This window comes from Drosophila santomea, chromosome 3R, assembly GCF_016746245.2.
Source record: "Drosophila santomea strain STO CAGO 1482 chromosome 3R, Prin_Dsan_1.1, whole genome shotgun sequence".
Taxonomy (NCBI): Eukaryota; Metazoa; Arthropoda; class Insecta; order Diptera; family Drosophilidae; genus Drosophila; species Drosophila santomea.
The window spans coordinates 7,662,229-7,683,094 of record NC_053019.2 but is presented as its reverse complement, the minus strand read 5'-3'; the positions used below and the strand labels follow the sequence as shown (position 1 = coordinate 7,683,094).

At 40.6% G+C, this 20,866-nt stretch overlaps 1 protein-coding gene across 1 annotated transcript; it reads left to right on the top strand.

Moving 5' to 3' along the window:
- Nucleotides 1-14,791: 14,791 nt before the first annotated feature.
- On the top strand, nt 14,792-16,761 carry LOC120453584 (segmentation protein fushi tarazu). The gene is made up of 2 exons (XM_039638344.2): nt 14,792-15,651; nt 15,798-16,761. Exons 1-2 carry the CDS (start codon nt 14,883-14,885, stop codon nt 16,301-16,303), a joined length of 1,275 nt encoding a protein of 424 aa, XP_039494278.1. The 5' UTR covers nt 14,792-14,882; the 3' UTR covers nt 16,304-16,761.
- The last annotated feature ends 4,105 nt before the right edge of the window (nt 16,762-20,866 follow it).

Sequence of the window (20,866 nt, the reverse complement as noted above, 5' to 3'; positions counted from 1 at the left end):
TATTTGTATTCAATCGTGGCACTGTTCCGCTAAATCACCGCCACATTATTATTTCGCATTATTATTTTATAAACGTTCTGCTCTGCGTTCATTTCCATTTTTATTGGCCTGGCAAATGCAAAGTCTCCTCCTGATGCTTAAGTCATTCCTCCTTTAAAACGAGCTCGTTGGCAGTTGTCTCTGAATTTAAATTTATTGGTCTGTTTCGGGGCTGCGGATCGGGTTCTTTTTGGACCGTAGCCAAGTTCAAGTTCTCATGATTCATTCTGTATCGGGGCTTAACGATTTTGATTTGTTTGGCTAAATGCCTTAATTAAAAGTCGATTTCATATTTGCTACCAACATTCCAGATTCACATTCAGATCTGAACAAATGTTTTTTGATTTCGGCGCCATTTGAATTTGAATTCAATTGATTAGTGTGTCTCTGTTTTTTAAAGGTTGACTACAAATTTTTATCATAAAAACGTGTTGCTGGCGAAGACACACCCAATGAAGATGTTGAATGAGAATTTGGTTTTAAACTTTTTTTTTTTTAATCAAATGCTTGTGTTGCGAAACCACAAACAAACTTAATGCATCAACGCGTAAATAACATAGATCATAGAATAAAAAAAAAGCAAAAGATGGGGGTATAAAACTCTGAGTAAGTGTATTTAACAAAATTAACAAAAAAAATTATAACAAAAATGTTATTTAAAGTGATACCGTGCTTAATGTACAGTTACAATAAGCCTGCTAAATCTTTTCAAAGCTCGGAAACTTATATCGGCGTTGCAAGTTTTTCCTTTATGAGCTTACTCAAAAATAAATACATTTTACATTCATACATACATACATTACATTCAAAATTTCGGAATTTATAGCCATATGTTTTCCGAAGTCTTTTTCAAACACACATGTCAGCATCTTATGGTTAGCCCGCATATCCTCTACAAAGCATATAAAAGTATAGAAAAAAAAGTTGGAAAATAAATGAAAAACTAAAAAATAAATCATAAAAGAGACGCCTGCGTGTACTTCTGTAATTGGAGTTGATGTTGGCGATGCCAGCGGGCAGTCAGAGCCAGACTTTCGTATCCCAATCCATAGCATACCATCCGCGCACATCCCATTCCATTCTAGATCCATGGAGGGTCCCCAACAGCATCCAACATGTTGCAGGCGATTTTTCATCATCGCTTGCATGTTGCCTCCGAGTGTAAATGTTGCCCCTCGCACACACTCGCTCAATTTTTAATATGAAACAATCAGCAGCGTTTGTAGTTTGTTTTTAGTCAAAGAAAACAGCGCGTAACGAGATGTATGCATTTTTATAAAATCTGGACATAGAAAAAACACGAAGAAAGACTTTGTAACTTTGGTATGTCACTCTTAAAAATAAATGTAAATAGTTATTTTTTATTTTTACTTTTCTGAACTATAAAATATATAATAAATACTACTGTTTATGAAAAAAACATTTTCAGTTTATTTGGTGCTTTATATATAAATAATTATGGAAGCCAGAATCAATGTTATTATGATTTGTATCAGTGCATCTACGGAAATGCAACAGCAACAGTTTCCAATTAAACGATCCAAGAAAAATGAATACTCCTCCCCGAACCAAACTCACGACAATTCGTTAATACCTTGCCATTTGAGTTCTTCACGCATCCGTAATGGAAATGGGGGTTCTCGAAATTGGTTGGAGGATGGGTAGTCCGTGTCTACGAGTAGTTGATAAATATCCTCCATTTGGGGGCAAACACAAGTCGGTGTTAGTCGGGATATAAGCTGTATTTGGAGCGCAGCAAACTCTTACAGAACCCATGCAGTTGGCGATGCATTGAGAGATGCATTTACATTAAAGGCCAATTTAAATTAATTTCCTCTCTCTGCTTTTTGGCAGCTACCAGTATTCAGTTTTCAGTCCTCGGTCTCCTGAGCCCCTGTGTCAGTGTCAGTCCATTCACATTTGATTATGACAAACGTTGCTCAGCTGTCAGGCGAGCTACTTAGTTGAACAAGATGGCTGGCCAAGATGTTTAGGGGTGGGGAGGACTTCTTGGTCTCGAGACTGGGTGAGTGGATCTGCGGAGAAGGGCCTTGGAGGTCATTAGGAGGAGACAACAGCTGAGCTTAAGCGATGAGCCAAAGCAGAAGGAGGTACACACAAAAGGAGCAGCAAGGCACGAAATACGACTATGTGATCCTTACGTGTATATTTCAAAATATTTTGAGTAATTTTTATATCATATCAATTATATAGTTTAAAGTGAGCATAACATGTTATTCAATATGACATGTCATTCTTATGACAAATTTATGTAAAAATATTAAAGTCCTTTGTATATTGTTAAAGTTGCAATACATAAATGTATACATACTTCATCATTAATATGTGTTATGCAAAGTAAGGCACTAAACTAGATCGATGAATAAGATAATTATTCAACCGCCTTTAGGCTTTCGCAAGATTGTATTAGAGTATATTATTTACTTTCATAAAAATATTTCAAAGTGCAATTTACTACGTTACATACACTTATGTACATATATAATGCATGCCCAACAGCATTAAATAAACTCTTTAAAGATTTAATTTGGGAATGCATAAATAACTCAACAAAAAACAGAGCAAATGATACAGCATCCGACGCTGTGAAAACGCCATTTTGATTGAATTTTTATTCGCATACACACATCCCCCGAAATACATGTACAAGGAACCTCAGGACACACTGCCAGCCAGCCAGATAACCAAGCTTTTTCCGCAGTGGGAAAAGCTTCAACTGTATATTGCTCTCGCTTTGGCCGCAGCTGTTGCAGGACGAGATGAGTTTCGGAAGGAGAAAAGCGGGAGAACGGGAGTCGAGGAAGGGGGAGAAGATTGTTGCGCATGTCCTTAGCTACAAGATACGTATTTGTGCAATTGTGGGGCTCTTATGGACAGCGGCGAAAGTTGTCACGAACCTAAAGTAACTTTAAAGTATCCTTAAAGCGCAAACTGAGAAATAAAATATTTAAAATGGCCGGCATGTGATGAAATGCAGCTGTTCATTCTCAAGCAGCCCCTAGGATTCGTTTGCAGCAAAAATCCTGACAGCAATCAATCAGATCGCAACAAAAGATACATAGTCAGAAAAAAGAGAGGAAACCAAAAAAACCAACTGCCTGCTCTTGAAATACTGCGCCAAGGTCGAACTTTCAGCTGATATCCTTCTAACAGGTTCTTGGCATTGTTCAACATGTTCCAGTTGTAGTTTTTAACAAATGCTTGCCAATTTCTTAGCCGAAACTCTTTTCGCCCGATTCGAATTCGGATTTCGAAGCCGAGGCTCATTTGTGTTCATTATCGTCCTGCGGCGCGCCGCCAGCGAAATCCTTCTATTCCAGTTTCGTAGTTTCATCCTTCTTCGCCCACACTATGCGTGTGAACAATGCGGGCGTTCACTTGCTCACAGGACTAAGCTACATGTGTCTCTATTGTGTCCTTTTGCTCTACTTTTGGCCTCCTGCCGCCGCTAATCAGCGTCGCTTTAATTAGTCCACCTCATCAAGGCCACATTAAAGGGAAAGAAGGATTGCAGCAGAGTTCGGAATTAGCAAATGAGTCACTTTCGTCACGGTTTCAAGATACTCCAGCTTCGGCTGAACTGCGCAAGTGATTTGAACAAAAAGGTGTTGCATCTGCCATCAAAGATTTTAATGGTTTAATATCTTTTTATTCCCTAACCAATAATTATTACTGTGCAAGCTGATTTTATAATAAACGAAAATTGTACTCGTGGTTTTAATTAAATTCTATAATTTCAATTTATTTTAATATCATATTAATAATATTAGTGTAATGGGTGGAAATAAATTGCTGCCGCAACCGGGATGTTGATGTAAAGCTATTTGCTTACAGAATATAATACCGAAAACGTTGGAGCCATTTTAACAAAGAATTCCTTGAAAACTAAATAAAGTACACAATTTTTTTCTAAAACAATATATTAACAATGTTGCAAGCGTAAATTGCATTTGCAACATTTATGCAATGTATCTGAAACAATGTTGCTGTAAGGACCGCTGCAAGCAGTGCATCCTGCTCTGCGTTCCCATAGTTATAGAGGGGTGGGTTTGTGTCCAGGGCAGAAAAATATCTGGTTTCGAAAAAACTATTTTGTAGAATGTAAGGAATTATTTTTTCTAATCAGATGAACTTTAAACTCTATTCTATCGATCCAAATAGAAAAATGTTATCCCTAATAAGACTCACATATTTCGCTATTCCGTATGAACATTCCGTAACATTTTCTGGCATAACCATTAAGGTACGATATAAACTTGAAACAAATGCCAACCCCAAACATATTTAAATTTTTCAGGGGGGCGAAACTCCCCTTTTGAGCTGTCAAATCGAACACCGACCTTGGCCATTAATCGTCCCATTCACGTCAAATTTGGACAATTCGAATGTCAATGGAGAAAGTTTTCAGCCAGCCTCCGACGCGTCAGCAGAAAAATCAATAATTCCGAACGCGTGAATTTCCATTAACAATTTGCTTTGGCGAACTTGAAACGTGAAGCACACAAAACACGAAAAGCCTTGAACCGGCGCTAAAAATAAATTAGAAAATTCCTCCGCACACGCCAACACATGTGCAAGCGAACCCAATGAAGTTTTCCACCTCCATTGCCGTGGAGCTGAGGCCAACGACTCCGCTGCTCAGAATTAGGGTTTTCATAGGGTGTGAAAGGCAAAATCTGTGAGGCTGGGAGGTTTGCGCCTTGTAAAATTTGACTACATGCAGAAGAAGAATTTGAGTGTGTCTGAAAATGAAAATTCTGTGTGCGATTTGCTCACTGACTGACTGACACATATTTGGGCATGATCCAAATTAATGACCCAGCACTCATATAGGCCCATAAACTCAAGCACGGAGACACCTTGGAGCATACACTGGCCTAATGCAATACGAATATGGGTCAAAGAGGGTAAGCTCAAGTTTTTATTCGGGAAAATTAGTTTTCGAAACGAAAGTATTACATATATATGTATATTGTAAAAAAAATAGCGTTTTTTTATTACATTACATCACAAGCTAGATATAATACTTGAGGACAAAGTAAATACTTAAACGAAAAACGGATATACTTTTGATTGGTTTAACGTATCTCAATCAATTCAAAAAGGGAAAACGGAACACATACTACCAAGAGCTCTTTACTTTAGTTCTTTTGCAATCAATATATCCATTTTCTTTCATGACTTAAAAAAGTATATATAGCATTATAGCATTAAAATGTTATATACTAGTTTTGAATATGGTTTCTTGAAAAACGATGAGCTAAGTAAAATGTCTCTTCATCACTTAACTCAATAATTCCTTAAATTAGCTTGAAAGGTGGGATCTCGGACAGCCCCATACCAACCCACCTAACCCTTGTGCACCGCCCTTGTGCAAATATCATTTCACGGATTCTTTTGCAGCCGCTTGGCGTCACATGCAATTTGCCATAATTCTGAGCTGAACGCTCTTTTTGACCCGAGCTGTCGGTTATTAAAAGTCATAATTGAATTTCTTGTAAACAGTTGTTGGTTGTGAAAGATGTGGCCCGAACATGCAAAATCGCAGAAATAAGGGGCTGAAGGGAATAGGATGGGTTATCCGGCCTGGCGCTGTAACTTTCGAAAGTATGAAAAAAGCAATTAAAACTGAAATAATGAATTCTTTCTTTTGCCAGTCTCTGGCATGTTTCGCGTTCGAGGTTGGAGTTGAATTCGGAGTCGGAGTTGGCTGGTTGGCTGCTTTACTGGTTAAGGGATTGGACCTCGTTTCACCCATCTCCGACCGAAATTTCCCGGGCTGATTAGCATGAGGCGTAACAGTTTTTAATTGCAGCCACATTTTGCCGAGACCCGAATGTGCATCAACAAAAGCCTGGCAACACATAATGATAGCAATACTTATCTTGCCATCAGAAAGTTGAAAAAGTTTAAGCACTTTTTCCATTTTTTGTAACAACCACCAATGCTTCTATGCGACTGCTTTCCCCCGACAACGTGTTTCTTAAATGTTTTAAGGCCTGTTTTCGGTCGGGCTAATACATATATATTATTATATTAAAAGGATTGTTTTTAAGAAACGATTTAATATCTATAACGTTTTTGGTAAATGCAGATAATACTTGCGTAAATACTTTTTACATATATTTTCTGTACGTCGCATTTTATTTTTGAATTTTGGGTGCAAATAAAACTGTCGTTTACCCAATTTAACATGTTGTATATTATTAATTTTAATGATTATCGAATATTTTACAAAGAATGCACTTATTATAACCTCGCTGAACAGTTAAAACTTATTTAAAAATGTACGGTTCAAACATATATACAAACATATGCTGTACTGACATTTAATATTTTATATTTCAAGCTTAATAACAAATTTGTAGCTTGTATAGTTCCAGTATTCATACAGGCAGACACATGGACGAACATGGCCAAATCGTCTTGGCCTTACTGGATTAGAATTACTTTCCGATCAAGAATATACTTTATGATGTCGGAAATGATTCCTTTAACTCAACAGGTAATGGGTGTAATTATTGGAAATATGCAATCATTACTCCCAGTAATCAACGTAAACAAATATTTACTTGACTTAATTTTCTAGTCAAAATGTTTAATTAAAATCCCCTGGTCATTATGTTCTGCTCTACATTTAATTTATGTCACCCATCGGGTGTTGACTGTCCTTAGCTGTACTTCCATTATCTTCCTAAGGTTGTCAAGTTATCTACGCCGCGGGAGTCCATTGTCGATGTCTTCGCCGGAACTGCTACAAAAAATTGTGACAATTTACAGTGATCTCTGGAACCTCTGGTCCATAGACCCGTCCTTTACTGCCATAAAGTCAGTTCCGCTAAAAATCGTCGTAAAATACTCCCGTGAACTAGAAAAAAATAAAGCACACAAAAAATGTGCCTCAGTTCTAGTTTTCTTTCGAGAAACTCTCTGTTCGCTGGGAGGGAAAAAATGGAAACTAGAATACGCGGGACAATAAAAAAAACTACGCGTTTTATTCCGAATTCACCTTTGTGTTTTGCTCATTTTGGTCATTGTTAAAAAAATCGAGCATTTTTTTGGGTCGAGACACAATTTTTTGCCGTAGTGTCTCCAGGATTCTCTTGACCCTGGCCTCGTTTTCCATTTAAAATGCGCGACGCACAAAAGTTTTTACACGAATTTATGATTTTATCGTTTTATGACCGGAGGTTCTAATAAAACTTTATTGACGCTGCCGGCGGTCGCAGGAGTTCTGCTCGAGTTTCTTACCGTAGTAGGCCTCCTTTGGTAGCCGCAGAACTCAAAACTGTAGCAGGGTCAGGTTCCTCGGGATCTGTGCCTATCCTGCGAATTAAGACAGCTCAAGGACGCGCCGGGTTATGCAAGTCTATGCAACGTATGGGCTTGCATAAATGAGGTAAATATTTGTTTAACTGGGAACTGCTCTAGTTAGCATTGTTCTGTTGGCATTGTTCCTGCCCTCACCCCGGTACCGCCCACGAGCCGGGAAGACAGTCAATAAAACGTCACCTTCACCTCTTACACAATATTTCACAACAATTTTGCAAAGCCGGGGATTAGGAACTATTTCGGCGTTCTCAAAAGGTTTTGGGCATCATTCCCTTTCGCAGTCGCCGTGTGCTCTAATTTGAATTACTATTCTGCATTGTTTTGGAATGTTTCCTAAAAACTGACCTAATTTACGCCACACACTTTTCGTTACATATTTTCAGGCAAGTCTTTCGTTTTTATGACCTAAAAATGGTGAAAGTTTCCGCGAACTTAAATAGTTCTATGTTGTAAACGACTTTTTGAATAGGGGTTGCGGGTTCCGAAATAAGTAAATTGAAAATATGCTTCGCGAATGGAATCGGACAAATTCAAATTGCACTAGACAATGTTTTAGATATATAGGGTGTTTTTTTAGAGGTATAGAACTTTAAATTGCAATAAAACAACGATGGATTATTCGATTGACATGAATTTTATTGACATGAAAGATAATCTTGTGGCATTACATTTTAAATATGATTTCTGGCATATGACCGCCACGGCTGGCTCGGATGTAGTCCAATCTGGACGTCCAATTTGCAATGACTTTTTCCAACATTTGGCCGTATATCGGCAATAACACGGCGAATGTTGTCTTCCAAATGGTTTAGCGTTTGTGGCTTATCCGCATAGACCAATGACTTTACATAGCCCCACAAAAAGTAGTCTAGCGGTGTTAAATCACAAGATCTTGGAGGCTTATGAAAAATCGGGAACAACAGCAATCTCGTTTTGGGCCCATTCGACGAATCTACGCCTTGCTTGATGATCGTTTGGTTTCAATTCTTGCACGAGTTGGATTTTGTAAGCACGCATGACGAATTGCCAAACCAAACTGAGAATAAATCACTTGACAGCTGTTAAATCGGTCGCCATCTTGAACAGTAATGCCAACTTAAAGTTCTATACCTCTAAAAAAAACACTCGTTATTTAGGACTTAAGAAAAAATATAATGTAATTAAAATTAGATTTTAATTGAAACATTTTTTTTTAGTATACAACTCATGTTGAAAGTTTCGAAATTTTTCATTAATTTAGATTTGCGTTTTGGGCTCATTTTTATACCCGTTACTTGTAGAATCTAAAGTATATGTATTCTTGATCAGGATCAATACCCGAGGCAAACTGGGCATGTCCGTCCAGTCTGTCTGTCTGTCTGCCCTTATGAATGTCGAAATCTCTGAATCTCTGGAGCTTGAAAGTTGAGATTAAGCATGCAGACTCCAGAGACCTAGACGCAGCGCACAAACCTGCAAAGTCCACACTTTTGAAAAATGTTTTGATATATTTTTCACTTTTGTCTTGTAAATTTCTCTCGATTTGCCCCGCCCACTCTAACGCCCACAAGCCGCCAGAAACTGTCAGTGTGGAAATTTCTCCTTCGCACTTCCACTAGCTGAGTAACGGGTATCAGATAATCGGGCAATCCGTTCTATCCGGTTTTTTTATAAAAAGTATGTATGTATGTAACAGGTAGCAAGAATATATTTTTGACTTGTCAATTATACTCCATATGCCAAAAAATACTTGGAGACCAATGTCAAAAACTACTTCATAGCACTTCCAATAGCTACGTAACGATTATCGGATACTCGAGTTATCTCTTGCTTGTTATTTAATTAAAGAAAATCGCTGCACAAAATAAAGAATACTGGCAATTCGAGATTTTCTTTCTTATTTAACTTACTTCGCCCTCAGTACGAAAACCCCCTTAATTTATAATATAACTATATTCTAAAAATATAATATTTAACTGATATTATTTATTTTATTAACAATTGCAGTAATGTTTTTTCAGACTAAAAACCTTTTACGTTTTAGTGTGACAGCTTAATACTTTTCGTAACCATTTCTGCCATTACAGCTCAATTTCTTGCGAGACGGGGGCGTTGGCTGAAGGAAAGTCTGTTTTGGGTAAACAGAGCGAAAATCCCTTACACCGCCACCGCCCCCGCCCCCGCCCACGAACCAGGCATTTCCACCTCTGATTTCTCCGATTTCCTCGGACGAATCAAGGCCTACCTGGGAAAGGAAGACGCGTGTGTCTCGCATTAGAGTGATGTTCTGTTGAAGGACGGCATCGGCACTGGAGGTGCTTCGCTAAATCGAGGACGAGGCTCGCGCGACTCGACTTGGACCGACTTGAGTCGTCTGTTTATGGATAGTAAATGCACCGTGTCATGGGTCCTTAAGCGTCTTAATTGCCCGCGTATCCTTCGCCGACGAGCAGCGCAATTGGTTTCCAAGGCGGAAATATTATTGGCACATCATAAAACTATAAAACAGGCCGCAGGGGGCCCCATTCCTCCGGTTTCCTGTCCAGTTCAGTTTAGTTCCTCACCTCGGAATGCGAGCTCTTGGGTCTCACACTGACACCATCCAATGCCATCAGCGAATTCGCCGAATTCCGAGCAGCGCGCGCGACTTCGATTCCCCGGCGTACGACTCGTTAGCGGAATCGCATTGACAGTCTACGCCGAACTCCCCGGAGACCTCCGTTCCGATCATTGTTAATGGCCTTTGTCCTTATTAGCTGTTGATGTCCCACGATGTCGATGTCGATGTCGATGTCGAATATGTCCGTGTCGGCAAATCTGCCGTGCTAAAAAATAGTTATGCTTCTGCTTGCCTTACCTTAGTTATTAGAATGTAATTCAGTTGTTGTTCATCATAATTAAATGTTGTCGAAAAAGTGTGATTAAATCATAGACTTCATGAATTTCGTGATTTCTTTTTCCATGTCATCATTTTATAAACCCAAGTGTATGATCTCTAAAATTTGTTCATTTAAATTATTGAAATTATGATGTTGGGACCTTTAAGCCTGCTTTAAATTTCAAAATTTAAAATAACAACACAGGGTATCCTTAAATGAAAAAATATTGTTAACCGTAAAATTATTTATTAATATACACTTTAAGATATGGCACTTTAACATTTTTTAAAAAGCCATCAATCTTTGAGCTCAGTTGGGGCGTCCTTCACTGAAGGTGTTAACGAGGTCCAAGCTGAGATTTGAACAATTTGAAATGTATATCTAGGGGCCGTAAACAGAACCATTGCGATGCACCATTCCCATTTCATTCAGCTTACGGGGTCATCATCGCTATTGAAAAGCGGCAGGGCAATTCGAATAAGTGTGACAGGAGCGATTACAGCCTGATCCTAATGTTTTCGATGTCAACACAACAGTGCTCAAGACATCGCAGGCAATTCAAGGATGTGCAGGACGCACAGGACCTCGAACAGAAGCCAAGGACACAGGCGACGCGTGACGCATTGGGAAAATATTTGCACATAAACAGTGAGGAAATCTCAAAAGCAGCACAGCGTCTCATCATCCTTGACTTGGATTGATGCCGATCCAAGGACGAAACGCTATATCCACCCATTGAGATGACCTCCGGAGGAGTCATCGGTGGGCCTTCGATTGAAGGTCACCAAGAAATGCATTCTGTCTGGCTTTCTCTTCCGTCTTTGATGAATTTTAGAAGCTGAAGATTACTTCATTTATCTAGACATCTGGCAAATTCATCAAGATGATTTCCCCAGCGCAGACTTTACGACTCGATCCGATCTGCGTGCAGTTTAATTGTTAGCTCAAACAAATACCACAACGCAAACAAAATTTTGAATAATTCTCGAGCATCGCTAGTAATTAACCGCCGATTGAGGCAATCAAATTGATTGCCTGCGATCCGAGCCAAAGAAAAGCTCACGCTGGGATCCCCGAACCCACATTAGACCGATCGACGCTGATACTATATATAGACGGTGTATCGGAATAGTACGCGGAATTTACACCAATCTCGAGTTGTTTGTTTTGTTTGTTGATAATTTTTCTCAGCCCTTTACTATTTTATTCCCAGCGTGGCGTCGCCTGCTTCACTCTGATAATGAGTGCGATATACTCGATTGTTTTTATCACCCCTTCCCCATTTATGTGGTATTTGGTTTGTAATGAGAAAATCCCCCTAGAGAAGATCAGCAGCAACTTCAAAGGAACCTGGCCCCAGCATGCGATCATTGTAGTTCTTCTCAAGCTAGGAAAATAAACAAGTCCCCCGACCAACTGACACTGGAGTTTCCTATTGGGGTATCTTATGTAATGCCATACTGTTGGCATGCACTGTATTGGCCTATATCTATTAGCTTTTGAAGTTTCAAATATTAATGTGCCGCAAGCAGCAGGACAATCGATAGACCAATAAAATAACAATTCTTCATTACCTGTGTAAACAAGACATAGTACGGAATTTTGGATGCATTGCCACTGTTAACAGGTACTGCATTGGGCCATTTGTAACAAGCTTTTGAAGCCTCAAGTATTAATGTGCTGCAATCAGCAGGCTCGCCATTCGAAAAGCCAATAAAAACACAGTGCTCTATTATCTGCGTAAACAAGACACATACTAATAAAATTGCTAAAATATTTTGAATTACTTCAAAAACTATTCATTGAAAATGGGTAGCAAGAACTTTTAAATATACCAATGTGCATAACTTATTCCAATTTATGTAAGGTTTAAAGTCCATAATAAATAATATTTGTGGATGACTGATAATAGTATACCACTTTCTGGCAGTTTAGTTCCTAATGATGTTGGTCACTTTGGAATCGCTTGGCCCGCGGCAGCTGATAATGCTGCTTCGGTGGAAAATAACGACGAGATTGACTGCAACAGCAGCCAGAATATATTCGAGGGCTGCGAATTAACACATTGGCCTCCTCCAGGCGCGTGCCTGTTTCACCTTCCCGTGCATTTATCAAAAGTCTGCCGGACCGACCCACCGAAACGCCGGCACCATAGCTCTATAGATAGCTATCTGGCTGGTAACCCCAGTGAAAGTGCCAAAAATGTGCAACGCGCTCGGCGAAAGGACGGCAGGAAGGATGGTCCAAATCGGGGAGGGGTTCGAACTCCAAAGGATATAAAGGACAAGGGAAATGCAGCTAGTCGGGCACAATGGGATGGTCCCGATTCACTGTCAAGGTAATTTATTAATTCGACAATAAAAACGCACGAGTTCGTGCGCCGAGCTCCGGATTCGCATTCTCTGTTGGGTTTGGGTGCGGACTGGCGATGGGGTGTGTTGTGGTCGGACACTCGCATGTGGGCCTTACAACTCAATTAAAGTTGCCTGGGTCCTGGACATGAGATTGCTGCATTTCCTTGGAGAACCAGGGAAACCGGGTGCGCAAAATATTATACGGCCATGTGTTGGGCTTGGGTTAATCTTAACAGAGGAATTTGCGAAAGCTAATCGGGCGGAAGTGAAAAAGTTAAGACGCTTTATGCCACCTAAGCCTATCATTTTATTTCCATATAAAAAAAGCATTCAAAAGAAGTTAGTTACATAAATTAGTTTGCACTCTTGGTCAATGTCCATGAAACATAATTTAAACAAATAATCTTTTTGAAACTTCGCCGAAGTAAAACACGGTAAGTCCAACAAGTTTTTAAAGTATACATCTAAGGTCAAGGACCTTGTCAAAACTAGTAGATTTAGCCCATAACATTATTTTAATTAATGGAAATGAAAATGTTTTTTATAGGATTTGGTCTCTAAACAATTTTGATTTTTTTAAAAGCTGTTCTTAATTTCTTTCCACTTTTAACATAAGTGGTCGGATAGTTTTATATCTTACTCTACACCCTTATTGAAAAGTTTACTCTAAAACCGGAAAGGAGGCTTCCATTCACTGGCAATATAGCAATCACAGGACATCGGAGAGATGCGAGCTGCAGTATCTTCTGTCAAACTGAAAAACGCCATAAATTTTGTAGAACAATGGAATCTTCCAGTGGATGGGGTAAGGGTAGAATTCGCACATGCACACATATGTCAGGACAGTCGATATGTTAGGGGTGTTCAACGGGGGTGGCTGATAAAATTTATCCAGGCCGCGTAAGCCGATCAGAAAGTCATGTAATCACCAAAAGTGGCTCAGAAGTGATTGTTTTTTAGCAGTCAATTAAGCTGTGCTGATATAGGAATAGATATTTAGAGAACAAGAAAATACCTTCAGTTTCTAAAAGAAAATGAAAAATATATAGCATCGTAACATTTTAAAAGAATATTTAAAAATTATAGCTTCGACAAGCCACTTCCGAAATACGATATATCCGATGGTCTATATCCAACAGCTACCATGAAAAATTGTACAAGTTTTATATTCATAATAATGTTATAATAAGGTTTACGAAAACTTCGGTCTGCCAATCCAAAGATGGATTCCGCTCTACTTTTAAAATATTGCTTTTTTTTAGGCTATTTTAAACTGTTTTTGAAACTATAACGTTTAAAATTATTTGATCAATGTATTAAAGTTAAATAATATAAGTTAAGTTAAGTTATAAATGATCAGATCAGCTGTCTTTTAAAGTATAATAAATTTTTTTAATATTTGCGTTGGCTTAAAGTCTTGATTGTTTACTAGTCATTTGGGAAGTGCGTCTGTTGGTTTTTAGGCAAATACCGGGCACAGGAGTGAGTTTGGAAACCGGGAGTTGCGCACTTGCTTGCCCACGAGGGCAAACAAAAAGCGCAAACACGCGACCCTCGGCCACGCGTAGTCCTGGTCCCAGGATCGGACGTAATGTTATCCTTTGGCCGCCAGTGCCACGAAATGAATTCGGCGGGAAAGGGCAACGGATTCCGGGAACAACTGCCAGCCAGTCCTCGGTGTTTTGCGCGCTGGCAAAAATCCAGATAAATTTTTAGGGAACCATAAACGGGTCGGGGAAACAGTCTCTGCGCCGAAGAAACGTTTTCATCAACAGTTTACAGTTTACAGTATACAGTTTTTATGTCTTTATGATTATTGCAATTAGAGAGAGAGAGAGAGATCGGCTGAGAGTCGCGCCCTCTCGCTCTGCGCACCTCATAGGTAGGCACCTCATGGCCGTAATTACTGCAGCAGCGTCTCAAGGTCGCCGAGGAGGAGAAGTGCGCGGGTGGATAAGTCGCGATGATAATGGGCGCGATGGGTAGGTAATAAGCCACGCAGCAGGTAGGCCCCGTACGGATAAAGTGGCCAGGACCTCGGATAACTTCCCCTCTCCGTGCCTGCAAGGCCATTTCCCCAGAGGGGTGGCTGCGAACAGCAGGCGGCAAAGTGTCATGCGCAGGGATATTTATGCGCTATAACGGCGAGCGTGTGCCGAGAGCCCTCTGATTTTGCTATATATGCAGGATCTGTCGCAGGACCAGCACATTCGCAAACTCACCAGCGTTGCGTGCACATCGCAGAGTTAGAGAAGCAACCTAGCAATACACATCCGAGATGGCCACCACAAACAGCCAGAGCCACTACAGCTACGCCGACAACATGAACATGTACAACATGTATCACCCCCACAGTCTGCCGCCCACTACGCCTTACTACGATAACTCAGGCTGCAACACCTACTATCAGAACAGCTCCACTTACCAGAGCTATCAGGGCTACTATCCCCAGGAGAGTTACTCGGAGAGCTGCTACTACTACAACAACCAGGAGCAGGTGACCACCACCCAGACTGTCCCACCGCCCGTGCAAGCCACCACCCCGCTGCCCAAGGCCACCAAGCGTAAGGCCGAAGAAGACGCCGCCTCCATAATCGCCGCCGTGGAGGAGCGACCCAGCACCCTGAGGGCCCTGCTCACCAACCCCGTGAAGAAGCTGAAGTACACCCCCGACTACTTCTACACCACCGTCGAGCAGGTGAAGAAGGCCCCCGCCGTCATCTCGAAGGTCGCCGCCAGCCCCGCCCCCAGCTACGAGCAAGAGTACGTGGCTGTGCCCACGCCCAGCGCCTCCGAGGATGTTGACTACTTGGACGTCTACTCGCCCCAGTCGCAAACGCAGAAACTGAAGAATGGCGACTTTGCCACCCCACCACCAACCACGCCCACCACTCTGCCGCCCGTCGAAGGCATCAGCACGCCACCCCAATCGCCGGGCGAGAAATCCTCGCCAGCTGTCGGCCAGGAGATCAATCATCGAATTGTGACAGCCCCGAATGGAGCCGGCGATTTCAATTGGTCGCACATCGAGGAGACTTTGGCATCAGGTAGGCATCACACACGATTAGAACCCCTAAAAATACACTTATAAAATATTGAAAATATGTTTTCCTATATATTTTTGATATTTTCAAACAACGCACAGCCTAAAAAGTCATAAACTGACCAATGTTTTCTTTGTTTATGCTTACAGATTGCAAAGACTCCAAACGCACCCGCCAGACGTACACCCGCTACCAGACCCTGGAGCTCGAGAAGGAGTTCCACTTCAATAGATACATCACCCGGCGTCGTCGCATCGATATCGCCAATGCCCTCAGCCTGAGCGAAAGGCAGATCAAGATCTGGTTCCAGAACCGACGCATGAAGTCGAAGAAGGATCGCACGCTGGAGGGCTCCCCGGAGCATTGTGGTGCCGGTTACACCGCGTTGCTGCCGCCACTGGAAGCCACAACCACCGCCAGCACCGGGACACCATCGGTGCCAGTGCCCGTGCCCATGTACCACCACCACCACCAAGCCACCTCCGCCTATCCCGCTTACAGCCACAGCCACAGCCACAGTCACAGTCATGGTTATGGTCTGCTCAATGATTACCCTCAGCAGCAGACCCACCAGCAGTACGATGCCTACCCGCAGCAGTACCAACAGCAGTGCAGCTACCAGCAACATCCACAGGACCTCTACCATCTATCCTGAAGTCCGGTGATGCGCTCAGATACTCTCTTCCCCAGAGCGAGACCAAAAGCCGCACCGCCACGAAACCGAAGCGCACTTCTCTCGACCATTTGTTGGTGACACGCAAATGACACAGCCGAGAACGAAGCTGCGACACGATGAGTTGCACAGTAGAGTCCGCACTCCCTACTGTGCCCAGGACATTTTGGGCACAAGGACGAGTGCGCATGTGCAAAAGGCAAGAGGCAAGAGGCAAGAGGCAGAGGCAAGACAGCGCAAAGGAAAAGGAGCCTTGCTGCGCGCGGAACCCAGTGGCTGGCCATGATGGGTTCTTAGCGATCGATTAGCTGCGGCTAAACAAAGGCCCAACACACTCAGCTGGGAGTAATAATGCCAAAAGACTTGGAGACTGACACATGTTTTTGTACAGATATCAGTTATGATAAACCTATAGTTATTATTTAAAAATATATAGTAAAACGATCGAATTTAAACAAGTCAAGTTGAACAATCATTTGGGAATCTGTGATACGCAATGTGGGACATCCGCAATTCGACCGCTAAACAACCCGTTACTCAGCTTATGAGCGCCAACGCGAAAGTTCAATATTATTTTTGGAACATCGATAGATATTGGACAAAAATATTATAATAAAAATAAAAAAGTAAGGTTAAGCGGCTCGTGAGCGTTAGAGTATGCGTTGCCACAATTTGTTTGGGGCCGTCTGAATATGAATGTCTAAGATCTCGACGTTCATACGAACGGACATGGCCAGGTAGACATGATTTTTGCTCCTGAAGAATATAAATAGAAACTTTATATGGTCGGAACCCTTCCTTTTACCATTTGCATCCATTTTAACGAATCTTGTACACATATTTATTTTACATGTAAAGGGTATAATTCAACTGATTTAGAATGATATGTAATCGATTGCTACGACCCTTAATATCTTTCAATTCGTGGTATTTGGTTAACTACCTCAACGAAGGTATACTTATATCAAGAAAAAATATAACTTCTGGTTATTTACATACTGTGTAATATACAAAACGGCAGCAGTTAAAAGCTGATTTATATATTTAAGTGTAAGTGTGTTGTAGTCCTTGCATAACTGCAAAAATGTTTCGTTGAGAAGCTTACGAGATCTCTTGATTTATTTTCGATAAATAGCACATGGTCGAAACATTACTTCCGAACTTATACAAAAAGCAAACGATTTAATGTTGAACAGGAATCGTGCAAATTCGAGCAGCTGCATTTCCTCGGCTCAGTCCTCCTCATCCCCGACCCATTGCTGTCCCCCGGATTTTCTACAAAATGCACTCTTTTCGCCAGAGAAAATGTCACATTCTGGTCGGCATTCGGGGCATATCTACCACCGCATCCCTGCTCCCTTCTTCCCTTCCTCCCTTCGCCGCTGCGCTGCGCGTTCCTCTATTGAAGTGAGACATTGATTGGTCATTTTTCATTGCAGACCCGTGACAGTTATGGGTAACTCCACGCAAAAGGAATGCCGCTTCCCGATGCGAAATCGAAATCGGAATCAGAATCAAAGACAAATGCAAGGGGATCCATGTGCAATGTATCCGACTCATTAGACAAAAGTGGACAGTGGGTGAATTCTATGTGGCATATGTGGGCCCCTTAGACTTAGGTGCGAAATGGCATTGGGTAAGCTTAGTGGTGAAATGTATCTATGGCCCTTCAATTTTAATCAAGCAATTTTAATAAGCAATTTTTTAGTTAGGGGGGCTAGAATTGATTTAAATTTAAGATACCGATGGCTCTATTGTGATGCCCGAGCCGAAACCAATTAATTGTTACGAAAATTGATTAATTGGTTCAGATATTAGTGAAAATATCAGAAAACTTTAAAGGTTTGCAATAAAGTAAATTATAATAGACCTTTTAATTATTTAGTTTTAGCTATAAAATAGTTTATTCTATAATCTCTAAAATCTAATGACAGAAAAATGGGTTACTTATTATAGTAAGATCAATAATTTGAAAACGGGAGGAACCCTTTCACAATATAGCGCACCTTCCTTTTAATACAATATTTAATTAAAAGTCTTTAAATGAGTAATTTTATTGCATATTTGCAATAATATTATAAGACCATAAATGTATAAACGTTATTGGTACAGTTACAAAATGCAATATGGTACAGTCGTCACAAAACTCAATGCATTTATTATGGTTGCCTAAACTTTTTTTGGAAACACTAAGCAGCCGGATGGTATTGGTTACTTCGTAAATTCTTTAAAGTCATCAATAAGCCGACTTTAAGCAAACGAAATTGCAAGGACAATTGCCGTTTCTCAAGAGTCAACTTCCCTTCTCTTACGTTTCCTTGGAACTTGAAGCAAAACTCAAGAAGTGGTAAAAGATTTACGTGAAAATTACGAAAGAGTTACGTTAACTCTTCCTATGTCCTTCTGCGAACCGAAGTCTTTTTTATCCATTTTATTCGCATTCCGCTTTATTAGAGGTCCTCGGAGTCGGTTCTTAACTCATTCGCGAGCCATAAACCCCGAGATTCGCGGAAAGGGTGTTCGTTGTGGGCGGAATCCTTTTGCAAACCCGGTTCCAGTCAAGGCTGCAAAGTCAATCCTTTAGCATAATCCTTTAAATAGCCAAAATAAAGCCCGCCTTTGTCAAAACAAAGCGCTTCGCTGGCAGAACTCGCATTTGCGAATAGGCGGTGCCATTGTGTCCACTTAGCCGTCAGGTACCGCCTCCTCAAAAACCTCGGACGCAGAGGCCTACTTGGTCTGCATCTCTATCCCTTCCACCAGCCTCAGCCATAACGATCGTAAAGTTATCCTTTCGCAAACACGAGCATACGGTTACCTCCTTAAGCTGGCGAAGGAGTTGCAAAGTCATAAAAACAAAACACCTTTGTTCGCACAGCATTGTCGGTTTGCGAATTATCCGTTCAGTCGCCGCTGCCGAATCCTTAATCCTTAATTTTATAGCCAGTAGGAAGAAGATGTAGCTGCTCAAGTAAGTAGCTGGAGATAGTAGGAAATTCGCAAATGGGTTGACCCTGGCGAAAGGGGAAGGAACAAGGACACCAAGGATAAGCCTTTAGCTGGAAGGGATTAAATTACATTATCCTTATGTTGTAGATAAACATGGAGCGGCTAATCCAAAACATTAGATCAAGCGTGATATTCAAATTAGGTCGGTCAAGGAATGTATGGTTGCAGACTATATACAAACAGTTATAAGATTATGGATTCTCCTTCTTTAAGTTGATCGAACAAGAGTTGTATGTAGTACTTTTATAAGGTTTTTTTAAATTAAAACTTTAATATTATTGCAAGGAATAATGAATTAAAAAGCATTCAGGTAAGATCATCAATACCCAAGTCATGAAAAAACATTAATGGATTCGAAAAACATTTGTCAAAAAATTAACACTAACTGAATATTTTTAGCCTGTTGTTCTGAGTACAAAATGTAGTGTTCAGTACATTTCAATAAAAATATTATAATTAGCCTGTCGTTATGACGTTCTAAATGCTTGCCAGGGTAGGTAACACCCGCATACTTCAAAGTCTCAGTAAAATTTCGTAGCTGTCATATTATCACCAAACATGAGATGATAATCGATCTGATATAACGATACGAAAATGACTTCAACAAGTCATCGTGGGGTCAGCACTTTTGTTGCTGCCGCTGACGCGCCCTTTATTGTGATGGCCATGTATTTATGGCGCTCAAAAAGCAATTAATTGTGACCCAAATCAACAATTTCCAAATGGCTGGCAATATCAACACGGCAGCCCGATCTAATGGCCCGGCAAATGCCACCGATTTCCACAGACCAAGTCGTAGGAACAGGAATATATATACGTAGTGGGAATGGTAATGAGATCGAGATCGGCAGGGTATGATGCATGAGTTATGGCCACCGCGATAAGATGTCGCTACATATGCTTTATTTCTATGCACACTTGGAAAAAATGTAAGTTTTAATACTAAGAATCTAGTTTTATTTTAAAACCTTCCAGCTACTGTCATATTTGTTAAGAAACAGGTTTTTATCCTTTTGAATGTTTATTAATTTACTCTCCCTAGCTAACGATGCTTGGAACAGTTTTTATTTGTAAGCATATTCGTGGTGACGTTGATAGTCCCGACTTGGTTAGCCGGCTAAATCTTTATGTTCCAAACAGATAAACTAAACCTACATACCCCTAATCCTAAATCACTGTAGATCTAACTATGTATTGCATGACCTCTACAGAGTATTATGTTCTGACTATAATAGACTTTGTCCTATTATCTCTAATCTTGACTGTCTGCCGCTTCTAAAGCAATCAATTCTATTATGTTTAACGCATAATTAGATCTTACTAAAAAATTTACTTATACTTTACTCGTCTTGTAAATGTATATTTATACTTCACAGTGCCAAAATCTTAGCGAATCTTACATTCAAGTATACATTTTCTCCCTGTGCATAAACTAAGTTTATTTTTCTTGTACTTTCCATGGAATCTCCGAGTCTAGCTGCGATGAATTCAGCGTCAAAATTAAAACTAAACTAAACCTGATCGCCCGCCAGCGGC